Source organism: Rhinolophus sinicus, chromosome 5, assembly GCF_057876585.1.
Source record: "Rhinolophus sinicus isolate RSI-liver-muscle chromosome 5, RSI-T2T, whole genome shotgun sequence".
Classification (NCBI taxonomy): Eukaryota; Metazoa; Chordata; class Mammalia; order Chiroptera; family Rhinolophidae; genus Rhinolophus; species Rhinolophus sinicus.
Genome location: NC_142505.1, coordinates 81116709 through 81139429, shown reverse-complemented (window position 1 = coordinate 81139429; position 22721 = coordinate 81116709). Strand labels below are relative to the sequence as shown.

The 22721-nt window shown below is 47.5% G+C and overlaps 2 protein-coding genes across 4 annotated transcripts in view; one reads left to right on the top strand and one right to left on the bottom strand.

The window, feature by feature from the left end:
- Positions 1-1699: 1699 nt before the first annotated feature.
- On the top strand, positions 1700-18213 carry LOC109451785 (uncharacterized). Its single transcript, XM_088798638.1, has 8 exons — positions 1700-6289; positions 8906-9090; positions 10397-11192; positions 11341-11521; positions 14907-14995; positions 15082-15338; positions 15573-15761; positions 16634-18213. The coding sequence occupies exons 1-3, from the start codon at positions 6242-6244 to the stop codon at positions 10533-10535; spliced, it is 372 nt and encodes a 123-aa protein (XP_088654764.1). The 5' UTR covers positions 1700-6241; the 3' UTR covers positions 10536-11192; positions 11341-11521; positions 14907-14995; positions 15082-15338; positions 15573-15761; positions 16634-18213.
- CTNNA1 (catenin alpha 1) overlaps positions 9959-22721 on the bottom strand; it is a 281607-nt gene continuing 268844 nt past the window's right edge. For all 3 annotated transcript variants that reach the window (XM_074313590.2, XM_074313589.2, XM_074313591.2), the window contains 7 exons: positions 18553-18753; positions 17881-18032; positions 15141-15251; positions 13832-14013; positions 13637-13742; positions 12018-12152; positions 9959-11170 (listed from right to left, as the gene is read on the bottom strand). In XM_074313590.2, coding sequence (XP_074169691.1) covers positions 10883-11170; positions 12018-12152; positions 13637-13742; positions 13832-14013; positions 15141-15251; positions 17881-18032; positions 18553-18753 — 1175 coding nt within the window. In that variant the 3' untranslated portion in view covers positions 9959-10882. The remainder of the gene's footprint in view (positions 11171-12017; positions 12153-13636; positions 13743-13831; positions 14014-15140; positions 15252-17880; positions 18033-18552; positions 18754-22721) is intronic.

Here is a 22721-nt window from a genome sequence, read left to right as displayed (position 1 = left end):
GGGTCATAGCCACTGGAACTTGGGGGTGATGTGACTTCTTCCTGCCAGGACCTGCAGGCTGCTTCCTCTTCTCCCACACCCGTCACATGGTGGGGCCACAGGGCTCTTGGCCTTATGGCAGGGACAGGCTGAGAGCTGTTACCGGCCGGCCGGCCGACTCCTTGTAGGTCCTGGCTGGTTGGTGGTTCTCTGATCTTCAACTGGACTGATCCAGGCCCTCCACGTGGGAGGGTGACAGGGAAGGGAAGTGGGCTGGTGGTCCGTGCTCCCCACCCCATCCCTCAGCAGGCTTGGTTTTTATTAATTCACTTGTTTATTCATTCTTTGATTCAAATGATATTTATTGAGCACTTAGTGTTAGACTTCAGGATTCTGGTATTAGTAAGTCACAGGACCGGGAGCACACAGTCTGGTGGGGGAGGCAGTTGTAATGTGACATGTACTGTGATGGAGGAGGCCTTGGTCAGTTGGAGCCGAGAAGACCCCTGACCTAGAGGGAGGGCAGAGAAGGCCTCCCAGAGCTGGTGGTAGCCAAGCAGAAACCTGAAGGATGCTGGAAAAGCATGCCAGGTGAAATGGGGAAAGGGTTTTAGCCCTAGGAAGATACAGGAAGGCCTGAGGGGGAGACAGAGTGGTCCATTTGAGGAACCCCCAAGTTCACTGTAGCTGGAAGAAGTGATGGGGGTGAGGGGCCAAGTGGCTCACGGTAGAGCTACAGGGTCCAGGGGAGTACGTTCTCCAACGCCTTGTCAGCCTTGCCAAGGAGCACGCCTTGGCCCTGATCGAGTGGCGAGCCGAGGGGAGAGTTTTGGTCATTCTTCTGATTGCTATTCATTCATTCATTCACTCACTCACTCACTCACTCACTCACAAAAGAAGTCTGATTACGGTCTAACTAGGAGCCAGGCACTGTTCTAGGGCATGGAGTAATAAGTACTGAGGAGGGCAGACCATGAGAAATAAGTATATAATATGATGCCAGGCAGTGAGTGCTAAGAGCTGTGAGGAAACGTAAAGCATGGGAAGGGGTAAAGGGTGTTAGAGAAGGCCGCCCTGATGAGGTATATATAGCGTGAACAGAAGGAAAGTAAGGCTGTGAGCCATGTGGGGGTCTGAGGAAGTGCTTTGTGGACCAAGGGAATAGCAGAGGCAAAAGTCCTCAGGCAGGAACATGGTGGGGGTGTTGAAAGAAAAGCAAGAGTCAGTAGAAAGGAGAAGAGAAAGCCGCAAGGGGAGGGCAGGTCTTAGCAGCTATTGTCAGGATGGGAGCTTTTTCTTTGTGATGGGAGCCATTGGAGAATTGCGAGGGCAGGAGAGACTCGATGTGACTGACATTTTAACAGAATCTCTTCTGTTGCTGTGGTGAGAAGAGACGACGTGGGGCAAGGACAGAAGCAGGAGCCCAGTGCAGGGCCTACGGCCCATGAGGTTTGAACCAGGGGGTGGGGATAGAGACCGTGGTGCGAAGTGCTCCGACTCCAGATTTGCTGTGAAGGTGGTGCTGCAAGGACGTGCTGTTTGCTGCACGTGGCATGTGAGGAGAGTCAAGGACGAAGCCTCACTTGGGGGTGTGAGCGTTTGGAGGTGCTGTTGGCAGAAGTGGGCGGGGAGAGAGTAGGGGGAAAGATTGAGACTTTATAGGGACATTGTTTTGGACATGTTTTGTTGAGACATCAGTTGGATATTCAAGCGGGGGTATTGACTAGGCAGCTGGAGAAAGGAGCCCAGGGAAGAGGTCACATGTGAAGAGAACCGTGGAAGCACCGTGTGCTGGGCCCAGCTCCTAGTGGCCTGCCAGCCATGTGGCACTCAGACCATTGCGAGCTTGTTGGTAACCACAGCCATTATTAAACATCGAATTATATAAATTTATGATTAATATATTTAAAAATCGGGTAATTTTTAAAAACTAGTAAAAGAAGAGCAAATTAAACCCAAAAAAAGCAGAAAAGGAAATAATAAAGAGCAGAAGCCAATAAGATTGAAGACAGGAAAACTAGAGAAAATCAATGAAATGAAAAGATGGTTCTTTGAAAAGAGAAGACACAGATTACCAACATCAGGAATTAAAGAGGGGATATCACTATAGGCTTTACAAGCATTGAAAGGATAATAAGGTAATACTATGAACAAACAACTCTAAGTCCATAAATTTGACAACTTAGAAGAAATAATGGTCCAACTCCTTGCAAACAGTCTTTCACTGCATTAGTTTTCTATTGCTGCTGTAACAAATTAGTATGAGCTTAGTGCCTGAAAATAACCCAAATTCATAGGTCAGGAATCTGACAGTTTTCACAGCCCGAAAAGCCATCTATCTAACAGGCTGACATTCCTTCCTGTCCGCTCTGAGGGTTCACTTGCTTGCCTTTTCCAGCCTCTAGAGGTTTCTCATGTTCCTGGGCTTAGAGGCCCTTCCTCCAGCTTCAGTGGCCACAAAAGCAAGTCAACTTCTCATATGACATCACTCTGACGTGCTCTTCTGCCTACTTTTCCACTTTAAGGCCTGTTGTGATAACATTGGGCCCACCTGGATAATCCATCATCATCTTTTAAAATCAGCTGATTAACAACCTTAATCCCATCTTCAACTTTAACTCCCTTTTGCCACGTAGCATAACATACTCACAGGTTCCAGGGGATAGAATGTGGACGTCTTTGGGGAGCCATTATTCTGCCTCCCGTAAGTACAAGCTACCAAAATTCAAGAATGATAGATAACTTGTATAGTCTTATATCTATTAAAGAAATTTAATTCATAGTTTTAAACCTTCCCACAAAGAAAACTGTAAACCCAGATGACTTCACTGGCAAATTCTACCAAATAATACCAATTCTACACAATCTCTTCCTGAAAATAGAAGAAAATACTCTCAAATTCATTTTAAGAGGCCAGTATTACTCTGATACCAATACCAGGCAAAGATAGTAAAATAAACAACTCTACAGACCAACACCCCTCATAAGTATTGAGGACGGGAGGTATTGAGGAGGGGAGATCCTGGAGGCTGTAGTAAAGACTTTTAGATTTTTCTCAGGTCCCTATCAAAATCCTCAATGTAGAACTCAACAGACTACTAGCAAATCAAATGTAGCAATATATGCAAAGATGCTACATCATCTCCAAATGGGGTTTATCCTGGGAATGCAAGGCTAGTTCAACTCAATTCCCATATTAACAGACTAAAGAAGACAAAGTCGCATGATCATTTCTTTAGATACAGAAAAAGCATCTGACAAAATTCAGTATTCATTCATAATAACAACTCAGCAAATTAGGAATAGAAGGGAACTTCCTTAACCTGACGAAGGGAAACCACATAAAAGTCTACAACTAACATCAAACTTCATGGTCAAAGACTGACTTCTTTTTCCCTAAGATTGGGAACAAGGCAAGAACACCCACTCTTACCTCTCCTTTTCAGTATTGTACTGGAAGTTGTGGGCAGTGCAATAAGGCAAGAAAGTGAAGTAAAAGGCATACAGATTGAAAAGAAGAAATAAAACTCTCTCTGTTCATAAATGACACAGTTGTCAATGTAGACAATCCCATGAAATATACAGAAAATCTGTTACTAACAATGAGTTTATCAAAGTCACGAGATACAAGGTCAGTGTACAAAAATCAATTGTATTTCTTTATACTAGCAATGAACAATTGGAAATGAAATTTAAATGAAAGAAATAGATCTAGAGACACGCACTGAGTTCTTGGGTTGGAAGACTCAATATTGTTAAGATGTCAGTCCCCCCAAATTGACCTGTAGATTCAGTGCAATTGCAGCAGGAATTTTTTAGATATCAGGAATCTGATTTGAAAGTTTATATGGAAATGCAAAGGAATTAGAATAACTGAAACAATCTGGAAAAAGACCAGAGTTGGAGAACCCATGCTCTCTGATTTTCAGACTTACTACAAAGACTGTTGTCATCAAAACATTGTGGCATTGGTCAAAGAGTAGACACACAGATGAATGAATCGCAATAGAGAGTTCAGAAATAAACCCGTGCAAATATAATTAATTGATTTTTGACAAAAGTTCGAAGACACTTCAGTGGAGAAAGAAATGATCATCTTTTCAATCAGTGGTGGTACAACTGGACAGCCATATTTTTAAAAAATGAACTTTGACCTATATCTGTCATCTTATACAAAGTTTAACTCAAAATCAATCATAGTCCTAAATGAAAAAATTTTAAACTTTCAGAAGAAAACAGGAGAGAAATCTTTGTGGCCTTGAGTTTGATAGAGTTCTTAGGTACAACAACCAAAAGCACAATTCATAAAGTAAAAATTTGATAAATTTGACTACATCAAAATTATAAACTTGTTCTGTGAAAGAAATTAAGAAAATAAAGGACAAGCCAGAAACGGAGAAAAATGTTTGCAAATCACATATCTGACAAAGGATTTGTATCCAGAATATATAAAAAATCCTCAAAACTCATTAATAAGAACAGTCAATCCCCCCTCAAAAAAGGCAAAAGATTTGAAGACATTTCACCAAGGAAGAAATACAGATGACAGATAAGCACATGAAAAGATGCTCAGCATCATTAGTTGTTAGGAAAATGCAAATTAAAACCACTATAAGGAGTGGCTGGTTAGCTTGGTTGTTTTGAGCACGGTTCTAGTAACACCAAGGTTGCCGGTTCGATTCCCTCATGGGCTACTTAAAAGCAAAACAACAAAAAACGAAAGAAGCACAGTAAGACACTACTTCGTGGTTGAATTAAACCTACTAAGTGGTTGAATTAAATTAAAAACCTAAACAAGCAGAAAGCCTGACACCCGATGCTGGTAAGGATGGAGAGCCAGTGGGACCCACACCCGGCCGGTGGGAATGCAAACTGATGTAGCCACTATGGAAAATAGTTCGGTAGTTTCTTACAAAGTTCAACCTAATACCTTGTAGCATGACAATCCCACTCCTAGGGATTTACTTAAGAGAAGTGAAAATCTATGTTCGACTGCTTATATCAACTTTATTTTGGGGGAAAACAAACCACCTAGAAACAATTCAAATGGCCGTCATCTGGGAATGGGTAGACAAACCCCGGTACACGCGATTGCTGCACAGAGCGCCACGTGGGCATCTCCAGGGCGTTACGCTGGCGGGACAAAGCCAGGCGCAAAGACTGCATACTGGGATTCCATTTCTAGGCCATTCTGGAAAAGGCAAAACTACAGGGGAAGGATTTTGCCGGGACTCAGGGTAGGGGGGCATTTCCACTATGTTGGGGCAGCACAAGGCACACTTTGGGGGTTGCTGATGGCACTGTTCTGTATCTTGATTGTGCTGGTGGTTACACAACTCCATGAATTTGTCAAAACTCACAGAATTGTACACCAAAAAGTGAATTTTACTGTGTATAAATTTAAAATGAAAAATTTTAAAGGTAATACTCAGAACTTGTCCTTTCCTAATTACTTTACAGTTGACCTGTGCTCTTGAGATTACTTATGTCTGTTGTACCTGGGTGGTGGAAACACTGCTGACGGCGCCCTGTGCTTCTCTTCCCACTGGCACCTTCCAGCCACATTGGTGGCTGGATTTCTGCTATCTGATGTGGTGGGAGTGTTTACACCATGGGAACTGGGAAATGCTACAGATCAAGGCTTGATGCATTGTTTTGTTGATTGTCTAGACTTAAAGTGATGAAGAAATGTAGTAATGCCAATTGAACTTAGAAATGTGTCATCCATCGATTGCACAAAAACTTGAGGGAATTTTCTTACAATATTTGACAACTATCATCTGGTTTAGCAAACAAGTCACTCACTGAGGAACAAGTGAAATTCCAGCAGACGTTTTTGTTTTGTCTTCTTAAGTTAAGCAAAGTATCAACCAGCATTCACATCAGAACCAGACTCGTTTGTCAGTTGCAACCATAGGTTGGCTATGGATGCAAGAGTGCAGCAAAAATCAGTGAAAGCCTGTGACAATCAGTTGGCTGTATGGGATTTACAGTAAAGAGTATTGTGTATTTTGTTATTTTTGAATTGCATACAATTCCTTTATAGAAACGCATGTATGTATATGTATGTATGTCCGCCCCTCCCAACCCTGCCCTGCAAAGCTGATTATTACCAGTTGCATTGACCAGCGTCACCACGGTGTGGGAGTCATTGCAGACAGACGGCCAAGGTCTTCTGCCTGGACGCACCTCAGCATTAGAGGCCAGAGCCTGAACTGGTCAGGAGATGGACAGGGACCAGGGAAGGGCGTGACGCGGACAGATGGAGCGGCCACCTACGTCACATGCTACTTACAGGAGGACTGGACAGGTGAGCTGGGGACGGTGCAGGAGGGCAGTGGGGTCTGAACACTCATCTGAGGAGACATGGACTCAAGAGAAGCTTCTTGTATTGTCTTCTTTTTAACTAGGGGATCTATCAGCACATGTCTTCTATGCTGGTGAGAAAGATCCAGGAGGAAAGAAAACTTGGCAAGGCAGGAAATAAGAGGGGAGGATTGTGGGGCAGAATCCTTGTGTAATAGGCCAGGATCCAGTGACAAGCCAGGGGGCGGCCTTAGCCAGGGACCTGGACGGTTCCTGCACGCTAACAGGCAGAGTCCTGAGGAGCTGGTGCAGGGGTGGGAGCGTGAGGGAGTTCCCAGCGCGGCAAAGGCTGAGGGGGCGGGGGGGGGGGTAGGTGAGGGCACAGGCCCCTGCAGAAAGGATGGGGAGAACCTGGGGCCTTTAGAGGGACTGGATCTGGAAGCTGGGAGGGCATGCTGGGCTACCTGACTGGGAGCTGTGTGACTTGGGTGAGAGGCTTCACCTTTCTGAGTCAATTCCCTCAGCTGCACAGTTTGAGGGGCAGTAATAGTGCTGACACCTCGGGGGGTTGTGGGGAAAGGCCTGACATGGGCTCTGGGTGCGCCCAGCACATGGCAACTCCTCCTGTCCTCCTTCAGTGGAGAGGGACTGGCCTGGGTGGAGAAGCCGTGAGGATTATGGCAGCAGTGGTGAGGTGGGACCAGTGTGTGCCCAGGGACCCTGGGAGGTGCTGCAGGGTGGTTAGCAGGGCAGGGAGGAGGGCAGCTGCTGCCAGTGTGGAGAGGAGGGCTGGGCTCTGTTGTCTTATGTGCACGTAGTGGCCATAGGTGTGAAGAATGGCCAAGCCCAGAGTGCCAGGCCGGTGAGGTGCCATCGGTGAGGGAACTGGCCAGGCCTCACCCAAGGGAGGTGTCCCCAAGGGTCGTGTCTGCCCTGGCTGGGAAGCCCAGGGAGCCCGTTCCTTAGTAGGTGGCAAAGGGGCAGGACTGAAGACCTAGGGTCACGGTGAGGCAAGTCCCTGCTGCTCGGCTAGTCCCTGCTGCTTTAGATCGCGTCCCTGAGGACAACGAAGGATTCCTGGATTTGTGGGCAGGGCCACTGGTGCACCCTCAGTGGCCTGCTTTTTGCCTTCCAGTATCTTTTGATAGTTTGGTTTAAATCAATGAAGGGTTTGAATGGTTTTAAAACTATTTCTCAAGCATGTACCAGGCCCTTTGCTGGATGAGGGGGTGAGCAAGACCGAGCCTGTCTGTGCCCCAGGGGAATGTGGGTGAGCCCTGTGAGGGCTGGCGCTGTAATACCACGTGCCATGGCTGAAGGCCAGTGTTTCCAGCCGTGGTACAGGATGATTTTAGGTGACACATGAACATTTATCAGTGTTATTTTGATGTTTATTAGGAAAAAATGTAACTAGCACATCAAACATGATTTCACAGATATTGCTTAGGAAGAGGCGAAGTTAAACAAAAGTTAGTCTTTTTAAGTAAATAATATTAAGGTTGGGATGACGATATGGCAAAGGTGAAGACCGGAACATGCAACTGATGGGCTCATAGGGAGAACACAGGGTCCACAACTGCCTCCAGGGGGCAGTGTGGGTGCAGAGGTCAGGGTCACAGTGCCAGACAAATAGCAGACTCACGGCTGCCACCTTCTCAGGTGGGCGGTGGGCAGCTCCAGACAGAAGGCTTTATGTAGAGGCTTGACCCTTTAGAAAATGTTTCTGGGAGATTCCTTTGCTACTATGTAGAGAATGGAGAATGGATGCTGCAGGCTGATGTAGGCAGTTTAGGAACTTTGCAGCAACCCAGCTGAGTGGTTGCCATGGGCCCTTGGCCTCTCTGCTGGAGGGAAGTGGATGGGTTGAGGAGGTGGCCTGGATGGGAGCTGGGTACTGCTGGGTGCTGGGCTGGGAGCAGCAGCTGGGGACAGATGTGGATTTGGAACTCAGACCTGGAAGACAATTTTGGAATGTGACAGAGGACAGCAAAAGCCATGAGAATGTCCCAGACTCAGCATGGATCCTGAGTCAGGGGTTGGGCGTGTATAGGGAGGCCCGTCCCACTGGAGGCCCCTGGGGTAGCTGTTCACTCAGTATCCAGGGCCTTGGAGAGTCTCTGATGAACAAAATAAAGAGCCCCACCCATGAAGCTACGGGAGAAACACAGGGACCTGTAAAGCTGTTCATGCTACGATGACGGCAGGGTGAGGATTTATTTATCAAAGGTCTTGCTGATAGGGGAACTTCTGACAAGGTACCTGAAGGCCGTCCTAAGAAAGCACAGGGTTATCATTGGGGACAGAGTGTTCCAGGCGGTGGAAGCACAAGTGCAAAGGGCGAATGACAGAATGGTGAGGGTAAGACCAGAGAAGGCTGGGAGACCACACCATCACTTAGGATTGGCTTTTACTGGGAGATGGAAGCGAAGGAAAATGACACTATCAGACTTGTTTTATAGGGATTTCTTGTGACTGTCATGGGAGTAGGGTGTGAGGAGTAGGATGGTCAGGGAAGCCTGGTGGGAGGTTACTGTAGTCCAGCCGAAGTGATGGTATATCGCTGTTGAGATCAGGTTTTAAAAACACCACTGTGACTTCCCTCTGGTTGCTGTTCTCTTAGATCATTCACTACCACATGCGAGCTGCTGTATGTATGGGCCCGCGTGGCACGGAACCGAGGCCTTTTGCCAACAGCCGTGTGACGGAGCCTGGAAGCAGGTCCTCCATCCCAGCAGCTTCACGGGAGACCCCGAGGCAGAACGTCCCACCAAGCAGCCCCTGGGCTCCAGACCTTCAGAAACGGAGGTAATAAATGTTCTTTTTGGGGCAATTTGTAACTAATATGATGACCAGGTAATAGGTAATACACACAAGTGGTAAAACGTAGTTGGACCCGGCAGTTTCAAGATAAATTTGGACGTGTCAAGTTTGCGATATTTATTAAGACATCCATGTGGAGAGTTTAGGAGGCAGGCAGCTATAAAAGGCGAGTTCCGGGAGAAGTCAGCATTTGGACAGAATTTAAAGCTGGGAGTCTGGTTAAGATCAGGAGAGTGAGATCAGAAAAGAGCCCAGTACTAAGCCCCAGGGCGGCACAATTTCTAGCTACTCGGCCGAGGAGCTCGCAGTAAGGCAGACAGAACCAGAATGAGGTATTCTGACGTGGGGAGCTTCCAGGGAGGGAGTGCTCACCAGGCACTTGTTGGGCGAGGCAAGTAAGATGGAGACGAAGAGCCGCTCCACCCAGCTGTGGAGGACGGCCCGGAACACGGCGGACGGACGAGAGCTGACTGGAATGGCAGAATGGAAGGAAGGAAGAAGTGACAACTACACACATTTCTTGAGGGTGTTTTGTGTAAGGTGGGGATGTTTGCAGGGAAGGGACATGGGGTTAGGAGGGTTTCTATTTTGGAGGCAGCCATTGTCATGACCTGGTTGTAAGCTGACGGGAGCATCCATGGAGACTTCAAGGACGCCTCCAAGGTTTTGACCTTTCCTTTGAACTGTGGACACGGGGACTCCCTGCTGGGCTGGCACAGAAGCTCCAAGGCCAGGCAACACTCCCAGGGGCAGAGGGACACTGGGAGCGCCCAGAGCATGGCCTATGCCAACGTTTCATATAGAACTGGACTCTACTGGAAGGCAAAGAAAAATGACTTTTGGCTTCCTAGACTTGGTTTCATCGTGGACTTTATTGGGAAAAGTTAGTGTAAAAAACATTCAAATTCATAAAATTTAAATAAGACAGTAAAATTATACCTTGTAGCTATAGTAATCGGTATAGTAATCACAAATAAGGTAAAGTCTAAATTATTGCCTAAGCAAACACTATTTTGTCAGGCTTCTGTTGCAAGCCCAAGGCAGGAAACATTGAATTATTAGAAGTGAGCCCAATGATGAATTTGCATTTGAAGCTGAAGAAAGGGAAAAAAAGCACGTTCTGATTACAGCATCACTTTAGCCTGAAAAAAGCAACTTTATTAATATGTCCTGCAGCAGAGTACATTAGTAATTGTAACCATGCATTAAAATTCTTATGTCATAAAGCGAGTAATCAGTTTTCTTCATGATACATTGTTTTACTGAGTTTCATGTGGTTTGTCCCTCTTAGGACCCTCTGGGAACGTTCCCTCTCCGGGGACAGCCACCTAAGACACCCAGATTCCTTACTCTGGATCATCTTTGGTCATTTAACACCAGCCAACCTGCTGGGACCCAGGGCTGATGGAAGCCCCCTCCCCAAAGGGTGAGTCAGCTACTTTTCTCTCAAACCTTAATGCCACACCAAGAGAACGGGCATCACAACTTGGTCAAGAGTGTTATTAACAAGTTAATGTAGGATTCTCTTTGGTTATGGGATTTTTCTTTTTATTTAAGCTTATAAAAAATATAGCTAGAAATATGTTCCTGAATCCTAAAAGTATTTGTGACCGACTTAAAACACAATATGTCCTTGCAAAAATCACCGCCTGGCCAGGTTTAAAATCTGCCTGTTTCCCTGTGGAATCTGACATCAGTGTTCAATTTAGCAAATACAATTGAGTGGAGCACAGTGACAGCGGTGAGAGCCCGAGGGGGGGCAGCGGGCGGGGCAGCCTTAGATGCTGTCCATGGCTTTGAACTCGCTGAGGGCCTGCACGGGGTTCACGTGCTTCTTCTGAGATGCCCGTTTAATCTTGGTCTGTGTCTCATCCTGCTTCTCTCTCTTCACCAGGGGCTTTTTCTCAGGCGCCTTCATCTTCCACGACACAGCTGGGAGGTTGAGGGAAGCCATCCCCTGGGACTTCTGGTATTTGGTGGAGGCTACGTAGGACGCCTTCACCGTCTGTACAACGGCGTTCATCAGGTTCTTGGCGGCCTGGATCAGGGACATGGCGCTGTCCACCTGGGAGGCACAGACATGGGTGGTGAGGAGCACAGGCCTGCCTGCCAGCCCCGGGGGGCAGCTGGAGGCGGCCCCACTCCTCCCCCTGCAGAACAGCGCGGGGGTTACTGAGCAGCTCTCCCGGGGCTGGCTGCTCTTATCCAAATCCCTTGAAAACGCCTGTGTTTCAGATCTTTTGAAGAAGAAAAGGGAGCAGTAACAACTCATACAGCATCAGCATCTGTCCTGCCCTGACCCCTCAACAAGCTGGAGGAGGCGCAGCCTCTTCCTGAGCAATCGCAGAGCTAATGACAAGCAGCCGCCATAGACAGAAGCCACTGCTTTCCATCAGGCCCAGGGACACTGGAGCAGGTGAGCAAATTGTATCAGTATGAACACAGTTTCTCTGAAATTCTGTGCGATTAGCAGAAGCCACAGGGAAGCAGGGGAGCTCAGCACACCCAGCAAGACCAGCTCTTTGTCCTGCCCCGGTGACACAGGGTCCAGAACTGTGACGTGGTAAAGACATAAGGGAAGAGCTACTACTCAGGCACTGGAGGGGTGGAGGCAATTTGAGAACCTTGCTATGTCACTTTGCGATTTTTGAACAGCCTCAATTCTTGCCTGGGGAAAGAAAAACCAGATCAAGTGCTTTTTGCCAGTGAGAGGCCAGCCCTGTATTGCACCCAGCTGTCTGCCACCCAGCAAGCTAACAGCTGCCGCTCAGCACGGAGCAGCCCAGTGCGGCCCTGGGCCTCCACGGCCTGAGAAGGAACCTGAGCGTTTTCCAAGCACACGTCCCCAGTCAGGGCAGGAAGGAGTGGAGGTGGGCAACGGCCAGCACATTCCCTTCACAGATGAAACTTACCCCAGAGACGACGAGCTCCCCGCCCAGGTTCTGGACCTCGGCCTTGACTTTGCTGCAGATGTTGAGCTGGTGGCAGTAGAGGGCGATGCGCTGCAGGTAGGCCAGCAGATCCTGCTTGCAGGCGGAGTCCGGGCACTGTGGGGGGGAAGCGGCCTTAGACCCAGCCCTCCAGGGAGGCCCCAAACACCCCCACCCCCAGGAGCGGTTCTCAGCCTCTCAGGGTGCCCCCAACAGGCTCCCTCTCTTCTGGGGCCCAGGCCCCTGAAGGTGAGAAAACGCCTCAGCAAGCAAGAGCTTGGTTCTGGAGAAAAGGCAGAGTGCGCTGAGCTGGGTACTAGCCATCCCATAGCTCTTCTGCTCTACACTGCAAACACCTGATGAAAAGAGGTTACTTCAGGCCGAGATGGAGGATCAGTAACTCAAAGCAAGAAAAGGAGCAGTTGAGGACCGTGAGGTCTTGACTGGTCACAGGGAAACTCAAGGGTGGCTCCTGCCCAACTGCCCAGGGCTGGGAGGCTCCTGAATCAGGGTCAGCTTAGGCTTTCCCCGGAGGAGGACACACACAGAGCCCCTGCCCAGTGTGCACAGCAAACACTTCCCCGTGTGAGGCCGGGCACAGTGAGTGAGAGGTTGGGAAACCCCGAGGCTGGCGGCCGTGCTGTGCTAAGAAGCTGCAGGAGCACAGCAGAGCCGTATCTGATTTGCGTTTTAAGATGATCATATAAGATCATGTTGGCAGCTGAGAGGACAGTGTAGTGGCGAGAGGCCATGGCGGTCTGGCCTGAGCTGGTGACAGAAGCGGGGAAAGGCCTGGATGATGTCAGGATTCGCGGCGCCAGTCGAAGCTCCAGGGGCTCAGTATGGACTCCGTGAAAGGGCAGTCGGGGTGACTGCTAACTGCTGTCCCCCAGCCTGTAGCCCGGGTGCAGCCTGGGAGGCGGACACTTGAGGGGAGGGGTCACAATGGCAGAGAAGAACTAAACAAACATTGCACGGATTACACCCTAGGCCTCTCCTGATGCAGCTCTGTCATAACCAACGCCCAGCGCACAGCTGAGGAGATACTTGGGAGGAGCCTACAACAGTGTCTCCAAAAATTTAAGTCTTGCAGCATCGAGGAAAATGGAAACTTCCAGGAGATCGGAATCACATATTGAAGGCTGGGTCGTTGAGAACCTGCAGTGCCGAGACATAAACGTCTGTCCCCAACTGGTACATTAGCCTTCCAAAGTACTAGCCAAATGGACTCCTAATTCTTCTATGAAATAAATCCACAAGAGGTGCTCATACACGTAGTGTCAGAGCTTGTAGAAGCAGTGCCTACCCAGAGCTGAAGTTCTGAAGAAAACAGAGCGAATAAACAAGTCAGCAGTAGAGGCTGGTTTTAGCTGTCAATCATGGGAAGATTTCAGGAGAGACACACCTGGACCAGAGATGTACTCTAAGGCAAACTGGGCTTGCCTCCTAAGACTTGTCAAAGAAGAAACAGGAATTCAGAAATTCTTTAAAATCTAAGAGTTAAGAACAGTTTGAGAGATGAGTGTTGTGTCCCATGAAAAACACTGTTGTTTCTGAGACCCAGGATAAACACAGAGAGCCACACGGCAAGTGTCACTTACATGGTCCGCGATGGTACGGCCAAGCTTATCCATCCTGGATCCTGCCTCAGCAATTTTCTTGGCGGCACTGATGACATCCGATGTATTTTTGAGTGGTCCTTTACCTCTGAAAGGAGAACAAGGGTCACTGTAGATGGAGGGGCGGGAGACAGAAGAGGCTACAGAGCAGACGGGCCTGCCTGTCCGAGTGCTCACCGCGTGAAGTCGGTCATCTCCATCATGATCATGCACATCTGCTTGGCCAGCACGATGATGTCGTTCCCACTGTCGTCCCATTTGGACACTTCGGCATCCAGCTTGCTCTTTTCTTCCTGGAAGCTGGCCACCTGTTCCGCAATCTTTGCTTTCTGCTCTTGAGGGAGCTGAGCCATGATCGCCTGAGAGCAGAAGCACAGAGAGCTCTTCCATGTCAGGGAGCATGACAGTCTCACAGTGTGTTAGCTGAGAACATGTCCACCGAGCAATCCACGGCAGAGGCAGGATAATGCTTTAAAAGGTTTCATTTTGCCTGAAGGGCCATTTTTGCTCATTTTGCGTAGAAGCTTATGGCAGCCTAAATTTCCAACCCACTTTTAAGGACATGTTTTAATGTGGAGGAAAAAACAGTGTGAGGGGTAGAAGACTAATGTGGAAGCTCCGTGATCACACTTGTGCAGGGACAGAATCTGCTTAATTGGATTCTTTAAAAGTTTCATCCTGTCTCCTGCCCCGGGGAGCGGAGATGAAAGAAGGGTTAATGCACGGAGTCCTTTCCCTGGTGGGCCCTGCACGAGCATCTCCTATGGCCGCATTACGCCAGCTTTTCAAGGTGAACTGGAAGTGGTTTTAGAACGTAAATTTTAAGGAAGGCAGAGAACCTGCTGAGGAACATACATTTTATATTTCAGTGGCATTTAAATTTTATCAAAGCAGCACCTGGAGGCCTGCTGACCCTCCCCTCCTCCCCACTCCGCTTCCCAAAGTGCTCACGGCCGAGTGTGGCCTAGAGCAGGGATGTACTCACTGTTCAAAATGATTTCTGAGAAGTGAAAAAAGAGCCCTTAGAAATATTTCTTGGTGTCCTCCCAAAAACAAATGCTACTGATTGAAGATTTAATGACTTAAATGAATGCAAGGGCTCTGACGGATTTTCTTCAATGTACCACTGTTGTTTTTTTAACCCATGAATAATGAAATAGTTCATACCCTGGTATCATTGAGATGGGCAAAAACAGCAACCTTTTTCGATTTCACTCTCCTTTTAACAAACATTGCATTGATTACACCCTAGGCCTCTCCTGACGCAGCTCTGCACAGACCAAAGCCCAACGCACAGCTGAGGAGCCGCCTGGGAGGAAAACCTACAGCTCCGACTAGCAGGTGCCGCAACTTAGGTTCCCTTGCGTCCTACTGCCCGAGAAAAGGGAAAATGGGGTTCTTAATACTAAGAGCTTTTTCTTTTCTAGGAAACCAAGCCCTGAGAAGGACAGGGAAGGTCCACAGACGTGATGAACTGACTCCTTACCCGTGCGCTCTGGCCGGCTATCAGCTGGTCGTCCTCTGTCTGGACACTCGTCCTGCTTCTGACGTCAAAGTCTTCCGTCTCGAAGTCGGAGTCATCCAACTCCTCGGGGGTCTGCCAGAGAGAGAGAGACCAGGAGTCACACCTGGGCCTGCTGGGTGGATACCCAGAAACCTAGTTTCACGTGCAATGTTCCAACAGGTGTGGAAGCTACAATCGCTCACTGTCTGAGACCTGCTTCACTGATGCACAGGCAGGGTGGGGTGCTCGGCCGACAAACGGCAGGGGGAGGGGGCACCACACCAGCATGTCCTAAGGGGCCTGGGTTCCTTTCTGGGCGTGGGGCGGAAACTTCTACCACTGAGCCAGGACTCTTTCTTTGACATAACTCTCTTCCCTTTTTTAAAAATAAACATTTTAAGTGTATTTTTCCAGGACCCATCAGCTCCAAGTCAAGTAGTGTTTCAATCTAGTTGTGGAGGGTGCAGCTCACAGTGGCCCATGCGGGGATTGAACTGGCAACCTTGTTGTTAAGAGCACCGCGCTCTAACCAACTGAGCTAACCGGCCGCCCCAATTTGTACTTCTTAATGTACTTCTCCAACAGCTACATCTTAAGACAAAGGTGAGAACTGTCCTGGGTGTAAAAGGTACTATATTAAAAAACAGAGGTGTTTTATACAACAGTAAGCAGACCCTTACAACAGTCCGCCTTTATGACCAGAAGAAAATTAAGTGGGTTAAACAATACTGGGCCTTCCCTTAGGGCACCAAAGGCTGCTTGGAGGAAAAAAAATAGGCAACCTATTTTTATGTTATTTTTTTTACTTTGATAAAAGGAAGAATGAATGTGGCCAGTATGGTCTGAGTAAATACCAAAGGGACTGACAGTAGCCCTAGCTCTTTAATTATGAAATAAAATTATTTTGCACAACCTCTAGCCCCTCGTGATTAGCTGCTGACTTGAAACAAATGCAAGGTCTCGGGCCGGGGCAGCAGGCAGAACAGCTGGGGCTGGCTCTTGGCCAGCCTGCCTGTGTGTGACAGGAGGGCAGTGAGGCAAGGCCCTCGCCTGCACCAGGACCGAATCCAGTCCCAGCCCCAGCCCGTGCTGTGAGGCTCCAATGAGAGGACAGGTGAGAAGGCATCTGAAACCACCCCGAGTATCTTGGGTTTGTACACATGCAAAGGCCAGGCCTGGCCCTCAGTGAGGCAAGGACAGTGGAAGTCGCACGAGATACCAGTGAGCACATCCATGGAGACCCTGGCAAAACTCTATGCTACCATTGCCCCCTGTAATCCTTTGCAACCTGGAAGAGGAATCCAAGCCACCTGCCTGCTCCCAGGAGGTGGTTTCCCACAACCCTACCTGCCTCCCCAAAACGGGAGGCTGGAATTTGCAAGTATCTCCTGGAGCGTATGCACTTGCAGCCCACTTAAATCCCCAAAGGCATTAACTCCTCTTTATCGTTAAGATACATTTTATTCTACTTCTAGATGTCTGTCAGCATGGAAGGAACTCAGGAGAGAAAGCTGCATTCATTACCACTGGTATCTGCGACCTGGAGACCTCTTCACACCACTGAGATCATGGCCCCTGGGTTTAACCCTGTGTTCAACCAGGCCAGGCCTCTGTTGAACATGGGCTCTTCTTTAGCACAGCAGAGGCATGAAATAAGCAAAAGGCTCCACCTGCTCCCTGTGCCCCCAACATGACCAGGTGATCCAGGGCCTGTGGGAACAGCCAGCAGCCAATCCTTGAACAGTTTCTTTCCTCCTCACCCCAGAGAGAGAGAGCAGTTTTGCTCAAGTTTCCACACTGCATACAACATGAGTCTAGGCTGATGCGAGTGCCTTAGAAGTGGCCTCTGTTTCCAGGTGACAATCTAGCTAGGTTCTGCAGGTTGTCAGGCTGAGGGGAAATAGTGGGTCAGCATCCCTGCCAACTTTGGGAGGTCTGACCAGCAGACCATGAAGGTGTAAATGAAACTCCCCTGACCCGACCAAACTGACAGCATGGCGGAGCAGCCATGTATGCAGCGGGCCGGCAGGCATCACACTCCGACTGCCTGCTCTGCAGCCAGGGCAGGGCCTGGCCCTGGGGAGAGTTAGGCCCAGAGCAGCATGCGAGAGGTCACTGCTACGGGAAGGGCAGCTGTGAGCCAGGCCCAGCACCCTAGGGATGCATCACGGAGGGGCTGTAGCGTTTCAGAGCCTGTTTCTTGACGCCAATCCAGGAGGGGCCTTGGGCTTTCTCAGAAGAGCAGGTGGCACTTCCATTCAGCTATGGTTTGAGGGCCGGGAACACCACGGAGGGCCGTCAGTCCCTCACCCTACACACCGGGGATCTCCTATCCTGCCTGCCGCCTGCCCCTCTGCTCCATGTGAAGAATAACTTCAATCTGCACAATGCCCGTCTCTGAAATTAACTGAAGAGCCTTTACTGTCTGTAGTTTCCCTCTAATTCAAATGGAAGCCTCATATTTGTGGTGACTGTTTGCCCTAAATTAAATTGTCAAGGCCAGCTCATACTAGCTCCATTCTTGGCCCAAGTTTGGATTCTAACTTGCAACTAAGTCATTTTAGACAATGTAATTAAATACATCTCATGCTAACGGCTTTTAGATTCATGGTTTTAATATACTGCCAATGCAGCTGAGCTCCAGAATGATGAGCTGCTCAAGTTTAGCAAATGATAAGAAAGAGCTGTGAGCTGTTGAAACGTCTGAAATGCAGTTACTCACCCTTATCATCAACACCGCTTTCCTGATGTCCCGGATGCCATCATACACCAGGCGCGAGGCATCGATGAACTCGTTCTCATCCATGGGCTGGGCGGGGTCCGAGCTGAGGGCCTCCACGGCCGCCTCCACTTGCTCGGTAAAGCGGGGCATGACTGCGGAGAAAGGGGCAAGGCCGATGCTGCTGGCCCAGCAGACGCCCTCGTTCTACCAGCCCCTCCCAGGCCCCTCATTCAGAGACAGAGGCGAGGTGTGTGAAGAAGAGCCTCTGCTTCTACCCATGTGAGACATGTTTATGGCCGGAATAAATTAAAGGCTCTATTTTATAAAGACGAATCATCTTTGTCTGATCAGAGTCTACAATACAGGATTTAGATGGTTGAGAACGTGAAGTGAGATTAACTTGAGGCCTTAAGAATGGGATCCTCCTTAATTTAGCATTTATTCACCAACAGATTTTAATTCAGAGTCCATCTTAAATAGTATGTTTAGAATTAGTCTAACCCTTAATCATGGGACACACATGCAGGAGGGTGTATGTGAGGCCTTACTCTTGCTGACCAGTGTCACAGTCTGATGCACCACCCAGAACCCATAGAACCTGAGTCCTAATCTGCTTCCTAACCGAGGCCCTCTGCGTGTGGGGAGCACCGGTGATGGAGGGAGTTCCTGTACCTGTGTTGGAGAGCAGCTTGGTGGCTTCCAGCACCTTCTCTGTGTAGACCCCTGGTTCATAGTTGTCCATCTCTGAGGTGACAACGTGAATGACCCGGGCTGCCCGGCCTCGGATTGCACCTGCTGTGCGGTCCAGCCCATCCACATCTTTCTCTTGGAGAGCAATGACACATTTGTTCACATCTTCCAAAATGTGATTTTCTGAGGAACAAGCAAAAAGCTGAGTGAGGGAGGAGGCCTTCCACAAGAAGGGGACAAATTTGCTTCTTTTCTTTACAATTACAATTGACACACAATAAATACTAGTTTCAGGTGTGTAACATAGTGGTTAGACATTTACATAAATCTGAAGGTTCACGGTAAGGCTTGATCCTCCCGTCCCTTGCCCCTTCCTCCAGTACAGCCAACAGCAGTCAATCTACCAAGAAGCCACAACAGCCCTGGGACAGGAGAAGGTGCAGGGAAGCAGGCTGCAGCCTCCTCAGGAGGGTGCTGAGGGAGCCCACCTGAGGGCAAACATTCTGGAACCCTCTTGTGGGCTTCAGGTGGGCCTCTTATGGTATTTGCGGAAACCTCTGAATCTTGTTAAAGCTGACAAGTGGCTCCTACTAGTCTGAGAGCTAGAACTGGAAGACCCACCAAAACTATTTTTCCTCAAAGCAAAAAGCTTGACAGTGGATCTTGGGAACCCCAGTATAAGGAGTTGGCTTCAACCGCATGTATAATAGCAAAGTGGAAGCGACCCAAATGCCCACCAGCAGAGTGGGTAATAAATTATGAGCACTATGCAACTGTTAAAACAAATGAGGTCGCTCTGTAGTGACAGACCCAGAACGGGACAGGGCATGTTCTCACTCCCCCAGAACTGCAGAGACCACCGCAGAGCCTGAATGACAGGGCTGCCTGGACTCCACAGGGCAGGTGGGCGAGCAACACAAAGGAAGGTCCCAGGTCATCACCTGGCCGTTTCCTTCCTGTTCAGAAAGTTTTCCTCCTGACATGTGGGAACTTAGAAGCAGTGTCAAAGACATGCTCACTCCCTTAAACCAAGAGTACCTGGCACAATAGGTGAAAGACTAATGGCCAGTTCTGGAAGAGCCAGAACAATTAGGGCAAATGTAATCTGTTTAAGAAACACCTCTGGTAATTTCTTTGCCTGCCCTGGCTACCTTGTCATTATCCAGGACTAGTTCCTGATTTAATCCACTTCCAAAAGCCGTACCATTCCTAGCCTCTGCTAACATAGTCACATTATATTTGACAGTGTCTGGAAGGGAGTTAATAATAAGCTTGACCTCTTAAGATACCCAAAACAAGAATGTGGTGATGCTATACCATTTCCTCAAGGGCAGCCAGAGGCACGTGGCACTAAGCAGATGGAGCAGAGAACAGAGCCACCGCAATGCCCTGCCTGGGCTTCGGGAGCTCCTGTGGGCCCCAAAACCCAAGGCCCTCCTCCTTGGAGTTCCTGACAGACTGCAGGCAGCGACTGTATAAGGATCTTTGCACTAAAGCCACAGGTACAATGGACTATGATGAAAAAATCACAATGAGAAAGACCTAATACTGTGAAAGAACTGAAAAGAGATTTGGTAAAAACATCTTTCCTACAAAACTAAATATACTCTTACTATATAATCCAGCAGTCACACACCTTGGTATTTATCCAAAGGAGATGAAAACTTATGCCCACATAAAAGCCTACACATAGATGTTTACAGCAGCTTTATTCATAATTGCCAAAACTTAAAAGCAGCCAAGATGTCCTTCAGTAAGTAGGTGAACAGATGAACTGGGGTCCACCCAGACAATGGAATATTACTTAGCACTAAAAATAAATGAGTTATCAAGCCATGAAAAGACACGGAAGAATCTTACCTGCATATGACTAAGTGAAAGAAGCCAGTTCGAAAAGGCTACATACTGGATGAGTCCAACTACATGACGTTCTGGAAAAGGCAAAACTAAGGAGACAGGATAGGGGCTGGAGGGAGGGATGAACAGACAGAGCAGGGAGGTTTTAGGGCAGTGAATTCTCTATATGATATTATAATGATGAATACATTTGTCCCAAACCACAGAATGTAAAGCAAGAGTGAATAATAATGTATGTTGTGGATTTGGGGCAATAATGATGTGTCAGTTGTAACATGTGCCACCATGGTGGGGGGTATTGGAATGGAGGAGCTGTGCGTGTGGGGGCAGAGACCAGATGGGAAATCCCTACCTTTCAATTTTGCTGTGAACCTAAACTTGCTTTAAAAGTCTTTATATATAAGAGGGTGTCAAAAATATGTATACATATTTTAAGAAAGGAAAACTATTAAAATTGTAATGCTCAATATTTACCAATAACAAAAGATTAATACAAGTCACGTCTGACTTCTGCAATTACAAGAGGTGTTCAAAGTGGTTACCATCAGCGTCCAGACACTTCTGATTACAGCGGACTACTGCTTGAGCAACGCTGACCAGAGTGTCCACTTGTATACATTTTTTGGCACCCCCAGTATTAATAAAATATCTTTCCAAGGAAAGCCAGAGTATAGTAAGAATTCCTGTTACAGAAGGGAAAAATGAATTACCACAATATAGCTAAGACGACCATAATTTAGTGTCTACTAATTCAAAAATTAGGAGACTTGTTAAGGTTTATATCGTTGTACTACTATCAAAAGGGAAAACATTAAACTTTTTACATAAACACATTTTAGGGGGGATATTTGAAACAAATATAAGAATAAATGGATTTGGAGCCCATCAGAAACATAGTACAAACACTCTACATATTAATTTACACTAAAGAGAATGGTGCTGAGCTTGCCTACCATACTAGGCCTTGGTTACAAACTGCTGCTTTTACTGAATCTAACACAGTATTTTACACTTGTATCTTATATCATTAAGAAAAAGCAAGGAATAAAAAGGAAAGAAAAGATGTTGCTAACTAAACTAGGAACCAATGTTTTTCATCATTGATTTTTAAGACTCATCTTTGTTTCAGGATTGTTAATATTTGGGGGGCGGGGGGAGCACATCTTAGAATTACTGAAGGATGGCATTCTTTTTGTTCACTAAACAAAGTGGCCTAAACTTCCACCAAGTTTAGAAGTGGCCTAAATTTCTAGCTTCATTTAGACACCTGTGTTTTATAAAATCAATTTAGACCTTCTTAAATTCATACTGGCTTTTCCCCAGATGAACCCAAACCTTTAGTGACAAAGGAAGCCTTCCGTTTCAGGAAGCTGACTAAAGTAATATTCTCTACCCTCACTGAACAGCCGTCTAAGAAAGCCCCAGCAGCTGAGGCCACCTCACACCTGGGACATAGCATCAACCCTGCTCTCTACACTGGAGCCCAAGGGGAGAAGTGAATGTTCAGTGTCCATGTGCAAACACAGGAGGGTTGGGGACTCTCACGCTAACACAGCATAAATTACTTGAGCTTTCACTGAAATCCCCAGGAAACTCAGCATGGGTTTACACATGCCAAGTAGACACACCAATCTGCACCCCATTAAAAACTCTGTTCAATGTGGTCTTTTTTGTTTTTTTGGTGCTTCTAACAGGAAAAAAAATCATACACATACCATAGTCTGTCCACAAGGAATCATATTATGGACACTATTGTTCTTATTTTTCATTTGAAAACCTTTCTAGGTCTATCTACAGATCTGCACCTCATCCATTTTAATGGCTGCATCCTTGTTTCAGGATTGTTAATATTTGGGGGGCGGGGGGAACAGATGGAGGGGCCATAATTCACTTATCCAGTCTTCTCTGACACATTTTGGTTGAGGCGAACACCCTCGTACAAGTATTTTGGCAAACATTTATTTGTGTACATGTCCCTGGGGAAAATTTCTAGCAATGGGATTATTAAATCAAAGGCACATATGTTTAAAGTAGATGTATGGTGCCTAACTGCCGTCCAGGAACCAAGCCAACTGGCATTCTCCAGAAAGAATACATAAACTTATACTTCAGTCCACAATGCAGAACAGGACCCATTCTGCATACCCCTTGCTCTGGAGAGCTTTATTGGTGCAAGCTTATACACACAGGAGACAGTAAGTTATATAAAGGACTTATATTTAACAGGAAATAATCTGAGTGCTTGACATTTAACTAACGGGTGCCACTGCTTTAAAAAATAAAATCACCACTAA

Coding starts and splice junctions, on each gene's coding strand:
- LOC109451785 (XM_088798638.1), top strand. CDS start 6,242: ATGGAGCGGCCACCTACGTCACATGCTACTTACAGGAGGACTGGACAG. Junction 6,290..8,905: donor CTTACAGGAGGACTGGACAG/GTGAGCTGGGGA, acceptor CTGTTCTCTTAG/ATCATTCACTACCACATGCG. Junction 9,091..10,396: donor CCAGACCTTCAGAAACGGAG/GTAATAAATGTT, acceptor TGTCCCTCTTAG/GACCCTCTGGGAACGTTCCC.